This window comes from Lonchura striata, chromosome 6 (genome assembly GCF_046129695.1).
Source record: "Lonchura striata isolate bLonStr1 chromosome 6, bLonStr1.mat, whole genome shotgun sequence".
Classification (NCBI taxonomy): domain Eukaryota; kingdom Metazoa; phylum Chordata; class Aves; order Passeriformes; family Estrildidae; genus Lonchura; species Lonchura striata.
This window is the reverse complement of record NC_134608.1, coordinates 54,986,381-55,004,298: the sequence shown is the minus strand read 5'-3', so window position 1 is coordinate 55,004,298 and position 17,918 is coordinate 54,986,381. Positions and strand designations below refer to the sequence as shown.

General features: G+C 41.6%; 1 protein-coding gene across 1 annotated transcript in view; it reads left to right on the top strand.

Moving 5' to 3' along the window:
* ANO1 (anoctamin 1) overlaps positions 1-17,918 on the top strand; it is a 71,021-nt gene that overhangs the window by 38,127 nt on the left and 14,976 nt on the right. The window contains exons 7-15 of the mRNA XM_077784365.1: positions 2,330-2,381; positions 4,884-4,949; positions 5,434-5,489; positions 6,971-7,012; positions 10,022-10,086; positions 10,654-10,788; positions 12,052-12,212; positions 14,826-14,908; positions 17,303-17,374. Of these exons, the coding sequence (XP_077640491.1) occupies positions 2,330-2,381; positions 4,884-4,949; positions 5,434-5,489; positions 6,971-7,012; positions 10,022-10,086; positions 10,654-10,788; positions 12,052-12,212; positions 14,826-14,908; positions 17,303-17,374 (732 nt within the window). The remainder of the gene's footprint in view (positions 1-2,329; positions 2,382-4,883; positions 4,950-5,433; positions 5,490-6,970; positions 7,013-10,021; positions 10,087-10,653; positions 10,789-12,051; positions 12,213-14,825; positions 14,909-17,302; positions 17,375-17,918) is intronic.

Here is a 17,918-nt window from a genome sequence, read left to right as displayed (position 1 = left end):
GATCTCCTGTGACATCAGGTACTGAAATTATAAATAATTCCAGATTTAGTTCTGAGTAGTGTTTGATGCTAACAGGTTTCTGCCTTTTGGAGAATAATTTGCATCTTCTTTCTAATTCATGGGTAATTTTCTTAGTAGAGATATCATCAGCTGGGAATATTTACATTTTGCCACTTGTTCTGCCCACCAGCTGCTTGCACCCACGAGGGCTTTAACTTTTTGTAACTATACATTGTTCTTCCTGCAAAATGCTGCTAAATATCCTGAGACAAATTCCAACAAAACAGCCAGGTATTTACAGGGAATATTATTTATAGTTTTTTGGGGGAAATTCTCTGTAATGGTTGTATTGAAAGTTGAGGTTGATGGCTTTTATCTGACTTACAAAACATAAAATAGAGTTGAGGAAGAAGGTGTAGCCTCATTTATAGCCACCAAAGGAGGAACTGAAAGGCCAGCTCATGTGGCATCCAGGGTAGCTGGAAGGGGCCATGCCAAGCAGCCCTGGCTGCAGCACACTTCAGAGGATAACAGGGAATCTTTGCCCCATTCCACTGCTCCTAACTGGTGCCTTGGAATGTGACTGCCAGCATGCTTTTATCTTATATTTAACTTCAAGCCTTTTGGGATGCCAAGTGGTTTCCAAAAGAGCTTATACCCCAATCATAGCTGCCTTTCATTGCTGTGGTGATAAGGGGTGGAAAATATCCAACTTCCCTTTCCTGCTCTGAAATTCCAGCTTATTCCACAGTGTAGCTCCCACAAGCCTGAAAAGCAAGGGTTTGATGTTAGCACTGGTTATGGGGCAAGGTGAGCTGGACCAGGGGAGGCAGATGCAGGAGCACAGAAATGGGGAATAAAAACACATATATTGATTTGGTTTATTAGCAAATAAAACATTTAACTTGAGACGGGGGGTGGGGGTGGTGGGGGGAAGCCTGGCTTTTGTTTGTAGGCTTTCTTTTATATATCCAGAGATATAGGGGAAAAAAAATCTTGTAAGTACAAGGAACTCAACAAATGAAGAGTTCAAATTAATGACAGGCTGAGCAAGGCAGCAAGACAAAATTGTTCTATGGGACAAGAAGGGTGAGCAAGACTGACTGGAAAATGGACTGAAGCAGGAGCTCAGAGCAGAGGCTGAGAGGTAAATGAAGGACAAGGGTTTTTTTAAAGGACTGAAGGAACACTGGGCATATAAGAATAATGCTGATGCTGTGCTGCTTTGTGTGAAATCCCTGCAAATCACCCAGTAATGAAGAACATATTGAATGTTTCCCAACATCATTTTATTCTGTATGCATTTCTGTTTGTATTCTTCTTTCTTAAAGTTCTTCCCTGCCTTTCTCAAATGTATTTTTGAACCACAGTGCAAATATTGACCCTTCCACCTGCTGTGAAATGAACAGGAATCTAGTCACTACCCATGAGTCTTTGATGAATAGAAACTAAGCCAAAGACCTTTTAGTTATTAAAAAAGAAAATAAAAAAATATATAACTGGAAATCTCTCTGACAGCCCTTTAATTCACAGGGGTTACAAGACGACAGACTTGTATGAGCTGTGGGACTTGCCCCGGATGCCCTCACTTGCTTCCTCCAGTGAATTAGGCAAGAGTCAAATTAGCACATGGATTAGAGAGCTGGGAAACAGTCCCCAGCTCCCTCGATGGGCCAGGCAGTGGGCAGAAGGTGCCTTTGCTCCAGGTGTCCCTGTGCTGCCTGCTTGCCCTGCCAGAGAGCATTGCTGCACAGGAGCAGCCAAAAGCTGAACCTTGTGGGCAGCCTGCTGAGCTGTGCAAAGGTTACTCGACAATAAATGCAATAAATCCAAAATAAATACATCTGTTTTGCCGCCGAGGTCAGGCAGGCTCAGAGATGTTAAGGTCAGCCTGTGTTAGTCCAGGCTGCATGCTCTGTATGCTCCGTGAGCCCGGAGCTCTGCACAGCTCCTTGGGATGGAGCCAGCCTGGCCTGTGCCCTTGGAGGCCAGGGAAGAGCTGCTCCAGGTGGAAGAACACCCCTGAGCTCTGATCGATGGCTAACATGGGCAAAAACTGGATTTCTGTTATGCCAGGGGGTAGATGTAACCCTGTTTGCCCCCACCAGTTCTCCTGGTAGCTGACTATTTAGCTAAGCTTTTCTCTCCTGTACAGAAAGCACAGCACACAGAGCTCTGAGCCCTGCTCTCTTGAGCACCGTGACTTTTATTAAAGAGTGACAACTTCATCCACATCATGGTTTGGCCAATATTTGAGCTGTACACAAAAAGATTGTGCTTTTCACTGGTGGTGTCTGAAGTAACCCTGTCTTTTCTTTTGCTTCTGTAGGTTTATGAAATATTGAAAAGAACAACGTGTACCAAAGCAAAATATAGCATGGGTAAGGAACTTTATTTAGCTTTAAGATCAATATCTTTTTCAGGTATTGAAAATAATTTTATGTTGCAAATGGCAGTGGAGTTTAGGTTTTCCCCCTGCTCTCTAATTTGATGTATGTGGATGTAATTGTTTTATTTGGAAATCTGATTCAATTTATGCAGCTGTTTGACATTTTCTCAAATGTGAATTTATAGATTAAACTCTAAATTAAATGGTAAGTAAGCATGTAGCCCCTGCAGATGTGACTTAGGATGGATGGTGACATAAACCAGCAGGTGAGATGTTCTACGCTCCCTGAAATGGATTGAGGGTATTTCTGTGAAATCCAATACCTGCAGTCAAAGTCTGTGACTTGGCCCATTTTGTTCAAGCAGGAGCCCCATATTTTCTAGTGTGATGGTTTTCCAGTGACTTGAAGGGAATGGTCTTGACTGGTGACTGTCCTGAGTGGAAATGAGATGAGCAGCCTGGGGCCAAGGCTTGCACTGGAACTGGGCTCCTCAGCCCTCAGAGCAGGTGCTGCAAGTCAGGGGATGTGAAGTGTGTACTACCACAACCAAGAGTTTCAAGATTTCAGCCCTAGGGTTTCTGCTGTAAGAAATGAACTCATAATAAAGATGAATTGCAAATCAGATCACCTTAAAGATTTGTTGGCAGCTGATCCTGCTCAGCTGTTACATACTTTATTTTATACATGATACACAGATACACACTTGACTGTGGGACCAAAGTTAACAAATAGTTAATGGTAAATCCAAACAAATGGTAAATCCAAACAAAGGGTGAATTTCCAAACGTGAGAAAAGTGCATAAACATGGAAGAAAATGTTTGGTAAATGTTGAAATCGGTTACAGCACATATTTGCCTACAAGAAGTTCAATAAAACAATAGGAACTTGAATTACAGGTAGTTCTGTTCAATATTGACCCATCAGCTGCTCAGAAAGACATCAAATAATAGAAGAACAATTACGCCACAAATTATTTCCATGCTTTGACTTTTGTGTTGAAGTTACAACATATAATGCACTATTGTTGACTCCTAATATACACTAAAAATTGGTGTCCAGCCAGTATTAACAGAAGTGCTGTTCTCTGTAGCATGGGAAATTCAAATTATTCTGTGACTTTTGAGACCCTTTTCGAGTCTGGTGCTGGATCATTTTCACTGGAAATTACATCTTTTGGCTCTTGAAAGGTGAAGGTCAAACAGCTCAGTTTGAATTCTTGCCTTGCAGTTGGTTTCTCAGTTGATTTTTCTTTTTTTTCTTTTTTTGGTCCAGAAAGTGGGAAGCACAGTAGTGATTAGTTGAATAGGGAAGACACTCATGTATGGTAGAGTGTTAGGACTCCTGTATGGATCTTCTACCTGAGACTGGCAAGGCCACACAATATTGCTGATAAAAGTGCCATCAGGCCAACCCATCATAACTCAATCAGCTCCTTTGTGTTCCAGTGCTGGAATGTTGGGTTACAACCTAGCAGAGGTGGCAAACAGATTTAAACAAACACAGATAATGCTGCAGCACTGCTGCCCAGGAGGAAAAAAGCAGCTGCCCAGGGGAACACTGCAGCCTTTGTTATTTATTTGGAAAATTTTGTGAAAATGTGAGTCTGGCTTCACTGTTAAGTCCAGATCTGTAGTAGAAGGGTACTGTGTCGCTCTTCTCACAGCCCTAGAAAAATAATTTATCTGCTCACCAGTTGTTTCTGCCAGGAGTGTGGAAACATTTGCAGACAATTCATAGACCTGTATAATCTTAAATAGGGCTTTGAAAATTAATGATACCGCAAGATACTGAGCGCTCCTGGAGCTGCTCCTCCAGCAGGTGATTAGTATCTCAAAAATGTTAATGAACTTGAACAATCCTCATTTCAAGAGCAATCAAAAATGACTTTACAGTGAGCTGGTTCCTGGTTCATAGTAACTGTTCCTTCACACCCAGTCCCGCACTCTTTTCTTAGCCATGAGCTGATAGGCAGCATGGAGCACACTGAAATACCTCATTTTGTTTCCTTTTTTAAGTCTTTGAAAATCCTCCCCAATGCCAGTGGCAAGATTTATAATATTTTTTTTCAGCTGGCACTAATCAAATCACCATTGCCCTGCACAAAGACAAGTGCTTGACTTAGTTCTGACTCAGCACCCAAAACTGATTCATTCCATCCCCAAATGTATGTTCATGGGCAACATGACACCTGCAGACGTGGCGAACAGAATTGGAAGTAGCTCTATTAAAGCCAGCAGCAGCAGGAGGAAAGAGCATTAGGGAATTAATGAGCTACAGCCCTCCAAAGGCCCAGGTCCAGCCATCCTGGGGATGGTGCAGTGCTCCTCCAAACTTCCACACCAACTTCTCCCTCTGGCCCCTAGTTAAGGAGAGACACCACCCCAGGGAAAGGCAGGACTCCTCCCAGTCCCTTGTGCCAGAGACATTTAATAGATGAAGCACTAATTGCTTTCAGCCTCATGCATGTCACTAATAAATGGCTGTGTAAACAGGAAAAGGAGAGGGAAGAAAGAAGGAAACTGCCCTTTTAAATAAAAGACGAAAATGTGGTAAATATGGTAAGTATTATGCCAAGGTCTTCACAAAGGCTTTCCCTAAAATTTCTCTGATCCATCTGAAACCTGAATTCAAAACTTTGAGTGAATGATGCGTGTGGATGTGGGTTTCCCTGTGCCACCAATTCCAGCCATATTCTCCTTGTGATCCAGCCTTCTGCTATACTTTCAAATCTTCAGGCTTGCCCTTAAATCAAACTGACTTTTCAGAAAATGTAATTTATTTTAATGACTAATTCCAAGTCATTGGCTTCTAATTCTTGATTCTCAAATATATATGACTTCCTCTTGCTCTCTGCAGTTTTCCATTTCATAAAATGAGTCATGTATAATAACTTATATGATTAAAATGAAAGGAATAAGATGGCAGCAAAATCATTACCTGATCAAATGGCTGTTACTTTGAGGGAAATCTCCTGGAAGGATGATGAAGTGAGGCTGTCTAACCTTGAACTTATAAATAACTGTTATGGCTTTATTTTTCAAGGGATCACCAGCCTGCTTGCCAATGGAGTTTACAGTGCTGCATATCCTCTGCATGACGTAAGTGATCTCACAATATATTTTACACATCTGCTGCCTGTCACCAAGAAATCCCTCATGTGTGACATGTTGGTGGCATCATCCCAAACATGACTGACTTTCTTCTCACTTGTGTCATGACTGCAGTAACTTCTGCATGTTGTTTCCATCCCTCTGCTCACTTTTAAGGAATTCCCCACCTCGGTTCTACATCCGATGATCATAAATTGGAACGTAACATTAGAAGAGTTGTTACAGTGTTTTAGCAAATTAAATTCTTCTGTTGTTTCCTGACCTTCTGCCCCCAAGATCTGTGGCACCAGTGCCAGGAAACACATTTATTCCCAGGGAGCCAAGTAGCTGGTTCCCTTGGCCACATCTCCCTGGGGAGGTGTCAGTAGCTGTGCATCCGTGCAACCAGGAAAAGCCACAAGCAAGGATCTGATGTCACATATTCCATGGGGCTGGATGTGACTGCAGGCCTTCCTGCTGATGAAATCTGCTTCTGAACAGCTCAGTGAGATGTCAAGAGTGTGTTCAGCTGTGGTGCTCATCAAGAGGATCAGTGAGAGCTCAGGAATTCTAGTGGCACTCAAGACAAGCCAGGGACCCCCATCCTGTCAGAGATGCACAGAGTTTGGTGCTGGTGTCCTTCTGATTTAGAGGTTCAGGGTGCAACTAGAACTGGCAAACACATGCTCTTAGCCTGTATAAAAGCTTGGCAGATGTCACAGGGACTGGCTGTCACACTGCTCACTCCTGAGCTGAGTGTGAGGGTCCAAGGGCTGTGGAGCCCAGTGCTGGTTTTCTGGCCTGGGATTTGAGAGTGAAGTGTGTCTTCCTGGTTTTCTGCTTCCCCCACTTGCACTGGTTTTACATGGGACTGTGAGAGCTTTATCTTGGAGCACCCAAGAGCAGAGCAGCCTCTTTGTCTGCCTGATGTTTGTCACATATGTCAGGGCTCTCAAACTACAGCAGTGCTGTGTAGAAATAGAGAAAGTAAGGTTAAATAAACTTCTCTTCCTGTTCTTGCCTCACATCTTTGGACAGCTGCTGATAGTCTTGCATAGAAGTTATTTATTGTCTTAGTTTGCTCAAAAAATAGCTCCAAATTAAAACCTCAAATCTAATCAGCTCTGAGTGTTTGGAGAGTCTGAAGAGGGAGCAGCTCTCTCATCTGGTTCCTTTTCTTTCCAGTGGACTGAGCTGAACCCCAAATACCATGGCAATACCGCATCCTTTCCCTTGACATTTTTAGGCCACCTTTATCACTTATTTATTCCTTTTCCCCCCATGACAGACACTATTGCTCTTTCCTAATGTGCCCGACGACAAAAGACTAAGTGTGCCATGACAAATGGGCTCCTAAAATACAGCATTATTTTACAGATTGCTTTTTCTGGTTTTGATGCATTAAGTGAGTGGGAGACGTGGGTATGCGGGATGCAGAGCAGTTCTTGGCACAACCCACTGGATGACGCAGATTTTCTCTCTCTTTAAAGGGTGACTATGAAGGTGAAAACGTGGAGCCCAATGACAGAAAAGTAAGTTGATGCACAGAAGGGTCTAACATATTCACAAGAATCCCAGCCTGAAGAGTCACCTGTTGGAATCTGGATGTGTTTGCCAAAATCCCGCAGAAAATGCTGCAAAAGGGCACTAAATGCCAAGCAGTTTAAGAAAAAAAGTGCTTTGCAGCATTTAAATTTGCCCAAATATGGAATGTAGTGTGGATATGTATGAAGTACCCACCTTGATAATGATACATTTCATGCCACATTGGTAAGAATATTGACATATGTTCAGATAATGTCATTTCAGGCCAGGTCTAGTGAAAGAATGCTCATTTATATTCTGCTATCTGCATTGGGTGTAAATCCTACTTCATTCTGTGGCATAAGGATCAGAATTGGAGGAGTGAGAGGCAGACATAGTTTATGCACATAAGCATAAAAATTATTGGGAAAGGTAGATACTGAATATTTTTTAGGAATAAGAGGTCCTCAACAATGTTTTAATGTGTGCTCTGCAGCCAGAAGCTGTCCTGTGGGTGTACACCAAGGCATTGCATCACTTTTTGCTGAAGTTAATGCTTTAAATTGTGGTTTTATTGTCTGCATAGTGAAAGACATTTGTTCACTGTGGTAAAACACATAGGAATTATCCTAAGGAAGTACTTTTCCTAAGGAAGTAGGAAGTAGTAAGGAAGCATGAGCAAAATAAAATTTTCCACCCTTTTTGGAAATGCCAATTTCTTAAATTCAAAGCTAGTGACTTCATCCTTCCCATCACACTTCCCCAAAGAAGGGTGGGTTTGTCTATGCATCAGACAAAAACTGAAGTGGAGAGGTGACAACCAGTTCTCTCAGGAGGATCTACTAAATTTGGGTGTTATATATGCTGGGGTTTCAGTCCTGAAACTTTGCCTTTCCTGTTTGTTTCATGTTTTGTTGGTGTTTTTTTCCTCCAAAGAAGTGCTCTGAGCATTCAGTTCATAGGAAAAGCAGATTTTAAGACCTTCAGGCTTTATATATAAAAATAGGTTCCAAAAATTGACAGTGTGCTGTTTCTTCAGGTGCAAATGGCTCATCAAAAGGCAGTGAATATTATTTCCCTCCCTCTATTGATTTGTGTTAAAAATACCACACATCTGTCTCTCCATTATTAAGCAACACATCTCTCTACTAAAAATAGGATGAAAATCCATGTTTTCTGAAAGTGTCCAGATTATCTTCTGTGTTACTAACATCTCAAACCTAACAAATTCACTAATTTCACAAGTTCCTTGTGTGTTTGGAAGTGTTTAGCTTGGCTATTAACTTTCAGTTCCATCAAATAATCTTTTGGTGTGTTTTGGCATGTCTCTTCTGGTTTCTTGAAGCTTTCTTTAATCTTACCCAGCGCTAGGCCAGGCCTGTGCCTTTTTTAACAAGAAAATTAAAGATTTGAGGCCTAGAAATGAAGTAAATATTTACGTCTAGTGTGCTGATCTCCTCTAATCATGTCTTTGAAGCTGTGCTTTGAATATCAGGCTGATAAATGTCAGGATAAATTAGATAATTCATTTGTACTTTAGGCACAAATCTGGTTTTGAGTTGCACAAAACTAAAACATGGCACTGATGCAAAATCTCCTCAGCTTAGTGTTTTCCTCATATGTCTGACCAGCTTGGATCACAGAAAAGGAATTTAATTTCCAGCATAAACTTAGTTTTAAAGATTAAATTTAAAAGAATATATATAGAAGGAAGGGGCTTAGCTAGTGCTGCCTGGGAATATTGAGGTATCCCAAATCATTGCTTCCCAGACATAGGCAGTTGGCCTTAAACCTTTGGAAAATGTGGTTGAAAGAAACCTAAAGCAGAATAAAAATAAAATTTGCAAGAATGTTGCTGTTTAACAAAGGCCTCCTGTTAAGTTTCAGTTCCTGCTCTTACTGTTGTAAGGAAATTATTAATGATTAATGATTTTGCAGAGGGGAAAACATTTACATTTTTGATGTCATATTTCTGTAAAAGCTGAGAAGTAGCTTTGTTGGTTTTTTGGTTTTTTTTAGTGAGTCAAACCATTTGTATAAGTACAGCAGTCCAGCTTGGAAATTCTCTGTTAATGATTTGGCAAGAGAATTTCAAAATTGCTGTAGGAACATGGTTTGGGTTGCTTTGGGACTTCTCTGTGATCAAGTGTGAGCAGGAGGAATGGGCATGGGCAATGGCCAGGCTCTGGTCTGCCCTTTTCTTTTTGCTGCATTTCACTGGAGACATGTAGGAGTTTGACATCTGTCAAGTTTCCCATGATAAAATAGCCTGGAGTTTAGGGAATAACATCCTGTTTGGTCTAGGAACAAGATTAATCCTGTTGCCCTCCCTCTACTTGATAATGGTTTCAGTCTTTGTTCCCCATTTGAGTTAACATTTCTTGTTCACTCTGTTGGCTGAATTGAATGAGGGACGAAAGTGAGTTTGAGAAGCACTATTTATATATTTTACAAAATAAAGGATAAGTTGAAGGTCTCAGAAGAACCTATTTTTGTGAGGCATTCAGTTTTGCAAATCAGTAACGGGGCTCATTGCTTTCTTTGGCCCACATCCTGACAAAAAGGAAGAATGGAAATCATTGGCTCCTTGTGGTTTAAAACTGAAAAAAAAAAAATTAAATGAGGCTTTTGAGGCACCTCAGCCCAGCACCTCTTGCTAGATGCTGAATTACAGTGAAATGGCTGAGGTTGTGTCAGTGGAGATTGAGGCTGGATGTCAGGAGAAGGTTCTTACCCCAGAGGGTGGCTGGATCACAAGCCCAGCACTGCTGTCCCTGTCTCTGCTGTAGGTGTCCATCGGTCCAGCTGCTGAAGAGCCTTTCAACGTGCTGGAATTCATCTCTCTGTTGGAGCACGCCAAACGATCACATTTAATTTAATATTTAATTCGGGCTGTGTGTGTTGGCAGGACATGAGCTGAAACTCCGGCGTGGTGAGGCCTGTGGACCCCGCAGTGGCCGAAGGAGAACCCAGTGGTGCTTTAGCTCTCATCTTTCTCTGGCCTTTCTGTTTTCCAGCTCCTGTGTGAGGAGTGGGCGAGCTACGGAGTGTTTTATAAATACCAGCCCATCGACCTGGTGAGGTGAGAGTTCAGCCCTGGGCGTGGAGTTTCCAAGGGCAGAGATGAAGCTGTGCAGGGATGCTCGTGCCCTGTGCCCCTGGGGCAGTGCTGCCCTCGGTGCCCCCTCACCCTGGGGGATTCCAAAGAATGGGAAAATCACTGGGAGAAAAGGAGTTTTCTGTGAGTTTAGAATGTGCTCATATATCCCACATAGAGTGAAAGCTTGTGGGGGATATATTTTTAATTAATTTTGTTTGCTCATGATAAGATTCTCTGAAGAAAACAAGGTGCCTTTTTAAGATGATTCACTCACAGAAGGTCCAAAGATACCAATTTCCACAGCAAACACAGTGGGGGGAAAAATGACCAGTGGGAGAAACTTGTTTTCAGGGTGCCTCTGTCTCTGGATGGACTCCAAGCATCATGAGAAAGAGAGTCCTCTGAGAAGAAAAAAATTCCCACAGGTCATCAGATCTTACTTTCTCCATGCCTAATCCAGATGTGATTCATAATTTTAGCCGCATTATATTTTAAGAAATAGGAAACATCTCTCATTTCTTTCCCTTTTTTTTTCTAAATGTATTTCAGAAAATACTTTGGAGAGAAGATTGGGCTATATTTTGCCTGGCTGGGAGTTTATACACAAATGCTCATACCAGCTTCGATTGTAGGAATTATTGTTTTCCTCTATGGCTGCGCAACTGTGGATGAGAATATACCCAGGTAAAATGGATGAATAAATAGATTCTGCTGTTGGAGGGCACTTTTAGCTCAAAATTGCCTCACTTTAGACATGTTTTGTCAGTAATATCTAGGCCAAGTGCAGCTCAAATTGGGGTTTCTTGTTCCTGGGTCTTGTCCTGTGCTACCCACATCCCTACACCCAGTCCCCATTCCCATCTGTGCCCAACTGGCTGTTGCAGCACGATGATATGCTCCTAAAACTCGCCATTCTCACATTTCATCTTTTGGAAGCTGTGCTTAAAATTAATCCAACTCCACAGGCCCCCTGATCTCAGATTCAAGTAAGGCATGGAGTTCTCCCAAGGGCACAGAGCAGCCCATTTCTATCTCATTAGCATTCATTGTTACTATTACTTGGGCAGTTTGCATTTATGTCCTAAAAATAATTCTTGGCTGGTTGCTCAGGTGGTTGGGCTTTTTCCCAAACTCAGATCATTATGTTAAAACAAACCAGTAAAATTCTGCTAATGAGGGAGTTTGATGCTTCCCAGCACAGAGTGCTGAGGAGGGCATTGTGTGACAGAGCGATACATCAAGAATATACATCCCTCAAATAATCTACTGTGATCACATCAACAAAATCTGTATGTCCTCCTACTTTTAATCTTTCAGCAAGTTTTGTATTAAAACATTTTTAAAGCCCTCTGATTTTGCATTATTCACCCTACATGCATCATCAGCTGGAGATTTAAATTACATGGCTTGTACAATAAGCACCAGCCCTGAATAACAAAGCAGATAATGGGTACTAAAAAATAGATTTAATTTTTTTTTTCATTAAGATCGCTTTGTAGTGCTTCCAACAGTTGAAAAAAGCCAAAGGGAGGGTCACTGTTGCTATTTCACAGATGGAGCACAGAGGAGATAAACTGGTTGAACTCCAGTCTCTTGATGCTCAGCACTTCCCTTGTACCTTATCTATCACTGTGCTTTGTATTTCAAAACAAGAGTGTTTTACTTTATTTTTATTTATTTTATTCTGTAAGACCTTAGAGGAGAAAGCATAGAGCCTTATGGCTTTCCTAATGTTCCCTCTTATTCCCTGGAATGAAAATTGAGCTGGGGCAGGAAGGAGGGAGGGAAGACAGCCTTACCATGAGGATTTCAGCCCCTGCAGTGCTGTAGGATCCTATCCAGTGACCCTACAGAAGCAGCAGCTGTCCAGAGGAGAAAAGATCACTAAAGCACAAAGCTAGAGCCATCCTGACCATGATTTTCTCTTCTCTTGTGGCTTTGTTGCAGTATGGAGATGTGTGACCAGAGAAACAACATCACCATGTGTCCTTTGTGTGACAAAACGTGCAGTTACTGGAAGATGAGCTCTGCTTGTGCCACTGCCCGTGCCAGTCATCTGTTTGATAACCCTGCAACTGTCTTCTTCTCAGTCTTCATGGCTCTCTGGGGTAAGAAGATCTATGCCTTGATGTTAAGCTTTTAATTATTGAAAATACAACAGGAAGAAACAGAGGAGATAAAGCAGGATATTTATACACAGGCAGTAAATGAAAGAAAAAAAATTATCTTTCTTTTTTTTTTTTTTTTTTTTCCCATGAAACTATCACACTCAAATTTATATTCTGGACTGGAGGCTAAAATTCAAAAAGTTGCTGAAGCTGAATAGCAAACGAAATTGTTAAGTATCTGTCATAAAACTGCTGCGTGGTATGTCAAAATTTCATTAACAGGATTGCACAGCTTGCCAAAAAAAAAAAAATCACTTTGCAGAGCCAGCTTCCACTTTAGAACATTACAGAAGAAATGTATTAATGTACTCTAGGGTTGAGGGGAGGGCTCTGGGGGGAAGTGTAATGGCCTTTAGCATCTTCAGGACAAACCAACATTGATTCCTGAGTGTGCTCTGAGATGCAATTAGGTTTATCAGCAGGCAGATATCATGCAAGGAGGCTGGGAAGAGGGACCGGTGATGGAGAGGGATTTTTCCTGATCCTGATGCTGCCCTCATGCTTTGAGCCCTTTCTGGGCATGTGTCTGGCACTTGGGTCTAACTATGAACGCTCTCATGATGTCTTTGTGAGGATGTGCTCAGGAAGGATTATGGAGGACTTCTCCCCTCCCTGCTGGGGGAGGGATAGGGAACCTCTTTTCTTCAGGAATGGGCTTTGGGGAAGAGGAGCTTTGATGGCCACATATTCCCAGCAGCAGCAAGAGCAGCACAAGCCCTCGTGTACACCTCTTTGTGAATTGACACAACCTGTTCTGGATTATATTTCATCCTAATAATACACCCTGAGTTTTATCTCTTCCAGTACATAGGGAACTGTTTGTACATTATCATTCATCCGAACTGATTTAAGTACAATTCAGGATAATTTCATTTTAATTATTAACACAGCCAGGATCTGTGTTTGGGATAACATTGTTTTAGATGCAGCACTAAGAGGTTATTATCAAGTATCACAAGGAAAGTCAAGTGTCAGCTTTGGTATCCCTCATTTACCATTACTGGGAGCCCCACATGGATCTTGGCATGTTATCCTCTTGTCCAAAAAGTAAGTCTGCCTCTCTTTCCACAGCAAGCAACTCTTCATCCATTTTTTACACTCTTGTGCAAAGTAAGGCAGATTGGCAGAAGCCAGGTTCTGGGCTCTGCACAAAATCTGAGAGGGTTTTGAAGTAGAATGTCAAACTTCTCAAGCTTCATGGAGTCAGTGCAAAGTTTTATTGTGGTACAACCCCATATAAACCAAAAATTGTTTCAAAAAGGTCTCTTTCAACTGGAAAACTAAGAACTTTCTTCACATAGTTTTGAATTTGTGTTGTTAAATTCACCTACAGTTGAAATAGGGAAGTGCAGATGCTCGTGGCAGAGCAGGGATGCAGCTGCCTGGCACCTTCCCCCAGGGCTCCCAAAACAAACCAGGATTCCAGACACTGTCCTCTTCTTTTGCCCTGCTGTAAGCCAGTGCCACGGGAGGATTTCCAGCAGCGTCTTGTTCGTGTTCCATATCTCTGGCTGTAAATGGAAGCTGCAGCCCCCAGCTGCAGTGAGAACTGTGAGGAGAGAAGAGGCATTTCCAGGTCCCTGAGACATGGACCCTCTCAAGACACAGCTCTGGCCACCCTGATGGACAGGAAGCCTGTGGCTTGTGAAGGGGCTCAGCTGTAGCTTTTCCACACAAAAGTTTCACTTGGAAGGCAAATGGATGTCATGGCCCCAGCCTGGCTCCAGTCAAGAGGGTGTCCTCTTCTCTCTGTTCAACTTTGTTACCCTCTCCCTGCCTCTGTTTTTTCTGGATACAAACGTTTCTGAGCACATCTGTTAATACTCACTGTAGGAAGCTCCCCTGGGAACATCATTTCTTGGTAGACTTGCCTCTTTCATAATCACTTATTTATTATACAACACTGGTGTATTCCCAGCATCTAAATATGTCCTCTGAGAACTTGCTCGGTCTCAGGGGCAGATAGACTGATATAGACTGGGATCATTCACGGGGACTCAAGATTTGCTTTAACGGGGTTTTTTCCTCTGAACCTTCTCCATCAAAGAGAAAATGGCTGGTTTTATAATGATTAAAACTCTTAAAGGCCTCCCCTTTCACACTTTGACAGAGTGTTTGAGTTTGAGTGTGATGATTAGAGCAAATCACTCTATTGTGACCACTAGATGGATGTAATTATAATGATATAAAAATGCTTTATATTGATATCTTTGAGGGAATAACTGCCATCCATACAAGTGAAATCATTCCTATTTTGTACAGATAAGATTCAGGTTTTTTGGATTCACAGATGAAACTATACACATTATTAGTCATACATACAAATATTTAAATAAGTTTGGCTGCCTGGCTTTTTTAGACCCCTTAAAAAATTGCAGGTATCTTCCTACATGAAGCTGTGGATGTAAAAAATGCTCTCTTTTCAGCTCACCTGGATAAAACATTTGGCTCCCGGCACATCAGTATTTCCCACCCAGACCTGACTGTTGAACAAAAGGAAACAGAAATGAAGTTATGTGGTGATGTGTGTTACATGTTAAATTGTTGTTTCAGCTGCCACCTTTATGGAGCACTGGAAGAGAAAACAGATGCGCCTCAACTACAGGTGGGACCTGACTGGGTTTGAAGAGGAGGAGGTTTGTCCCTTCAGTTCTGACTCTTTGCCTTCCACCCTGCTGTTGCCCTGACCTGACAGACTTTGCCTCATGTTCCTGGGAGGGTTCCATCCTATAGGAGGAAGGAAAATCCCTGTACATGAACCGTTTGAGGTTTTTGTAGCAAAGGCATGACTAGTCTGGTCCTGTTGCCATGGGAACATAATTGTACAGCCACAAAATGTGATTTTTTTTTTTTTTCTTTTTGAAGTGTGGAGTCACACCTAGCAGTGTAGACATGGAATATACAGCTCAGACTTTCTGCTGGGCTGAAGTCAGGGTGCCAAGAGCCAAGGACCTCATTCATCACATACTGCTGTAAATCAGAAATGAATGCATTGAAGCTGATAAAGTTACAGTGCTGTAAAAAGAGCACTGAAAAATTCCCATTAACTTTAATGATGCAGGATCAAGCCCTGACTTGGAAAAACCTCAGGGCTTGAGGCATGGGGAGGGATATGGTATGGAGGTGGTGGAGTTTTTTGCAGTGGCTAAAAAAAGTAAATAAACCTCTGCCCAGGTTTATTCTAAATCTGCTGAAGAGCATAAAGGAGAAAAGGGCCAAATCTGTATGAAAAAAAAATCTTCAAAATCAATGAAGTTTTAGAAAGGAGAGAAAATCCTCAGTCAGCTGAGAAACTGTTTCCCACCTTTTTGGTTTCAATTTTGCCACTCTACAGAAAATACAGGAGACACCTTCCCAGAGCACAGCACGCTCCCAGCCCCCAGCCTTGCCCTGCTGCTGTTATTAAAAGAAATATGACCTCCCTTGTCACATCTCTAGATGTCCTAAATAGATACACAACAAATACTGCTCACGTGAAACGCAGACCTCAGCAGCCCTCCCTGGCTTTGACACCCTGCAGCTCGCTGAGCCTGGCAGCCATCGCTCCCCTCTCCCCAGAGCCTTTCTGTAGGAATTATCTCCCCTTAATTTCTTTATCTCCTCCTTTATATGTTTTGGTGCCCTGTGCCAGCAGCCTCTGCACTGGTCCATACCTATTTACTGGGAGAGAATATAGGGATTTATTTCCTGGACACTATATGCTCCTTTATTTTTGGTAACTTGTTAGCATCTATGAAAGTGAAGAGGATTAAGTGTATCTTTCCAATGGCAGTTTCATGTCTAGTTCAGGGCTCTGCACAGCCAAACCAGCAGCTGTCAATTACGGATATTTTATTCTGTGTTTTTGGTGGTCAGTGATAAATAATACAGTCATGGGTTTTTCACAGGATTTAAGGTTCTCCTGTTGCTGATTTGGGGAAAACTCAAGGTAGAGTCATATTGAACAGTTGGGGTTTTGAGTGAAATGCTAAAGCTTTTATGGATGCTAGGGTCACACAATACTTGCAGTAATGTTGATTAATATAGAACATGAATAGACTGGGTTTTCTCCGGTAGCGTCTAACCAGCCACTGTTCCTGTGCTTGTTTCATGTAACTTTTAATATATAAATACAATATGACCTGGAACAGTTCAATAATCAAATTTTTGTTTATTTGTTTTTTGTTTTTTTCTTGTTTTTCATGGTTTTTTTCTGGTTTCCTGAAGGAGGCAGTCAAGGTTTGGAAAACATTTTTTTTTTTTTTAAATCGCTCCTACCTTTTTTCTTCCATGTCTACTGCTGACTATCATCTTTTGATCTCCATTTCTCCTTTTTTGAGCATCAGATTTTCTTTGGAACTCCCACTGATTGCTTTGCCTTTACACCCGTCCCCTCTCCACTTGTTCAGACTTTTTTCAGCTCCGTTCTGTTTCCCATCCAATGCATAATTTTGAATTCTGATTCTTTTATGAATGTATACTTATTGGGAATTCTGAACCCATGAATCTTCCTCAGTCTTTTGGCTGTCTCTTACTTCCAAGTGTTTCCTGCACCTTCTCCTGCAATGCAGACAGAGAATCTGTGGATGCTGTCCAGGACAGAATTAGGGGAACACCCCAATTTTATGGGATCCCAAAGACAAGTATTTTGCATGCTTACAACAGAAAATTAATCCACTCATGAGCTGAGGATCACTGAAATTAGTTAATGGCATTTAACTTTTTTCAAAAATAGAGGTAACTACAATCCAAGCATCATGAGCCATGCTGTCTGCAGGTTATGCTGCATATCTTATATATTAAATGTAATCTACAGAGCACTGCACATTGCCGTCCAAATTGTTCTGCAGCTGCTCCTGTAGACACAGGACTTAACATTTTTTTTTAAATCATAGTCAACTATCAATTGACATGAATGACATACCAAGTGAATTGGAATTCAGTTAGAAAACTCAGAAATTATCAGGAAATAGACCTGCAGAGAGTTCATCTGTAGATGACAGAGAAAATAAGTAATGTTGCTTTTTTATTAAATATGACTTCTTTCACAGGATCATCCAAGAGCAGAATATGAAGCAAAAGTTTTAGAAAAATCTTTGAGAAAAGAACACAAACATAAAGAGGTATGGTAAAAATATTCATTTGTTTCACTTATGAAGAAGAAGGTTGTTATAGCAGGCAGTAACCCAAGACTAATAAATAGGTAAAAAGTAGTCAATGGTCACTGTGTTTAAGTTCCAGGTGTCTTCATCTACACATGAGATGCTAGTGTCTGCCAGGCACAAGATCTGATTAAATCTAGAAATTACTTTACTAATTAGATTCAGGAGTGTGACTCAAGGAAACTAACAGAGCCTCATCAAAGAGGTGCTCCTCTAGCACTAATAAATCAAGTTTGAGAAAACTGTAACAAACCATCTAGTTCTGTGAAGTAAAAGTACCTAAAGCCTCTCAGGAGAAGTTCTGTCTTGCTGGACTTTCTCTGCAAATAAAAATATTAATGAAGAGCACTAACTCAAATTTTCAGGCCAAATTCCAGCTTTGGCGATAACTTTCTGCCTTTTAAAAACACAGCTTCCCCTTTTATCCCACTGAACAAGGCAGTGCTCACTTATGCTCTGAACTTGCTGTTTACATCACTGTGAGAAAGGTGCTGCCTGTCACCCC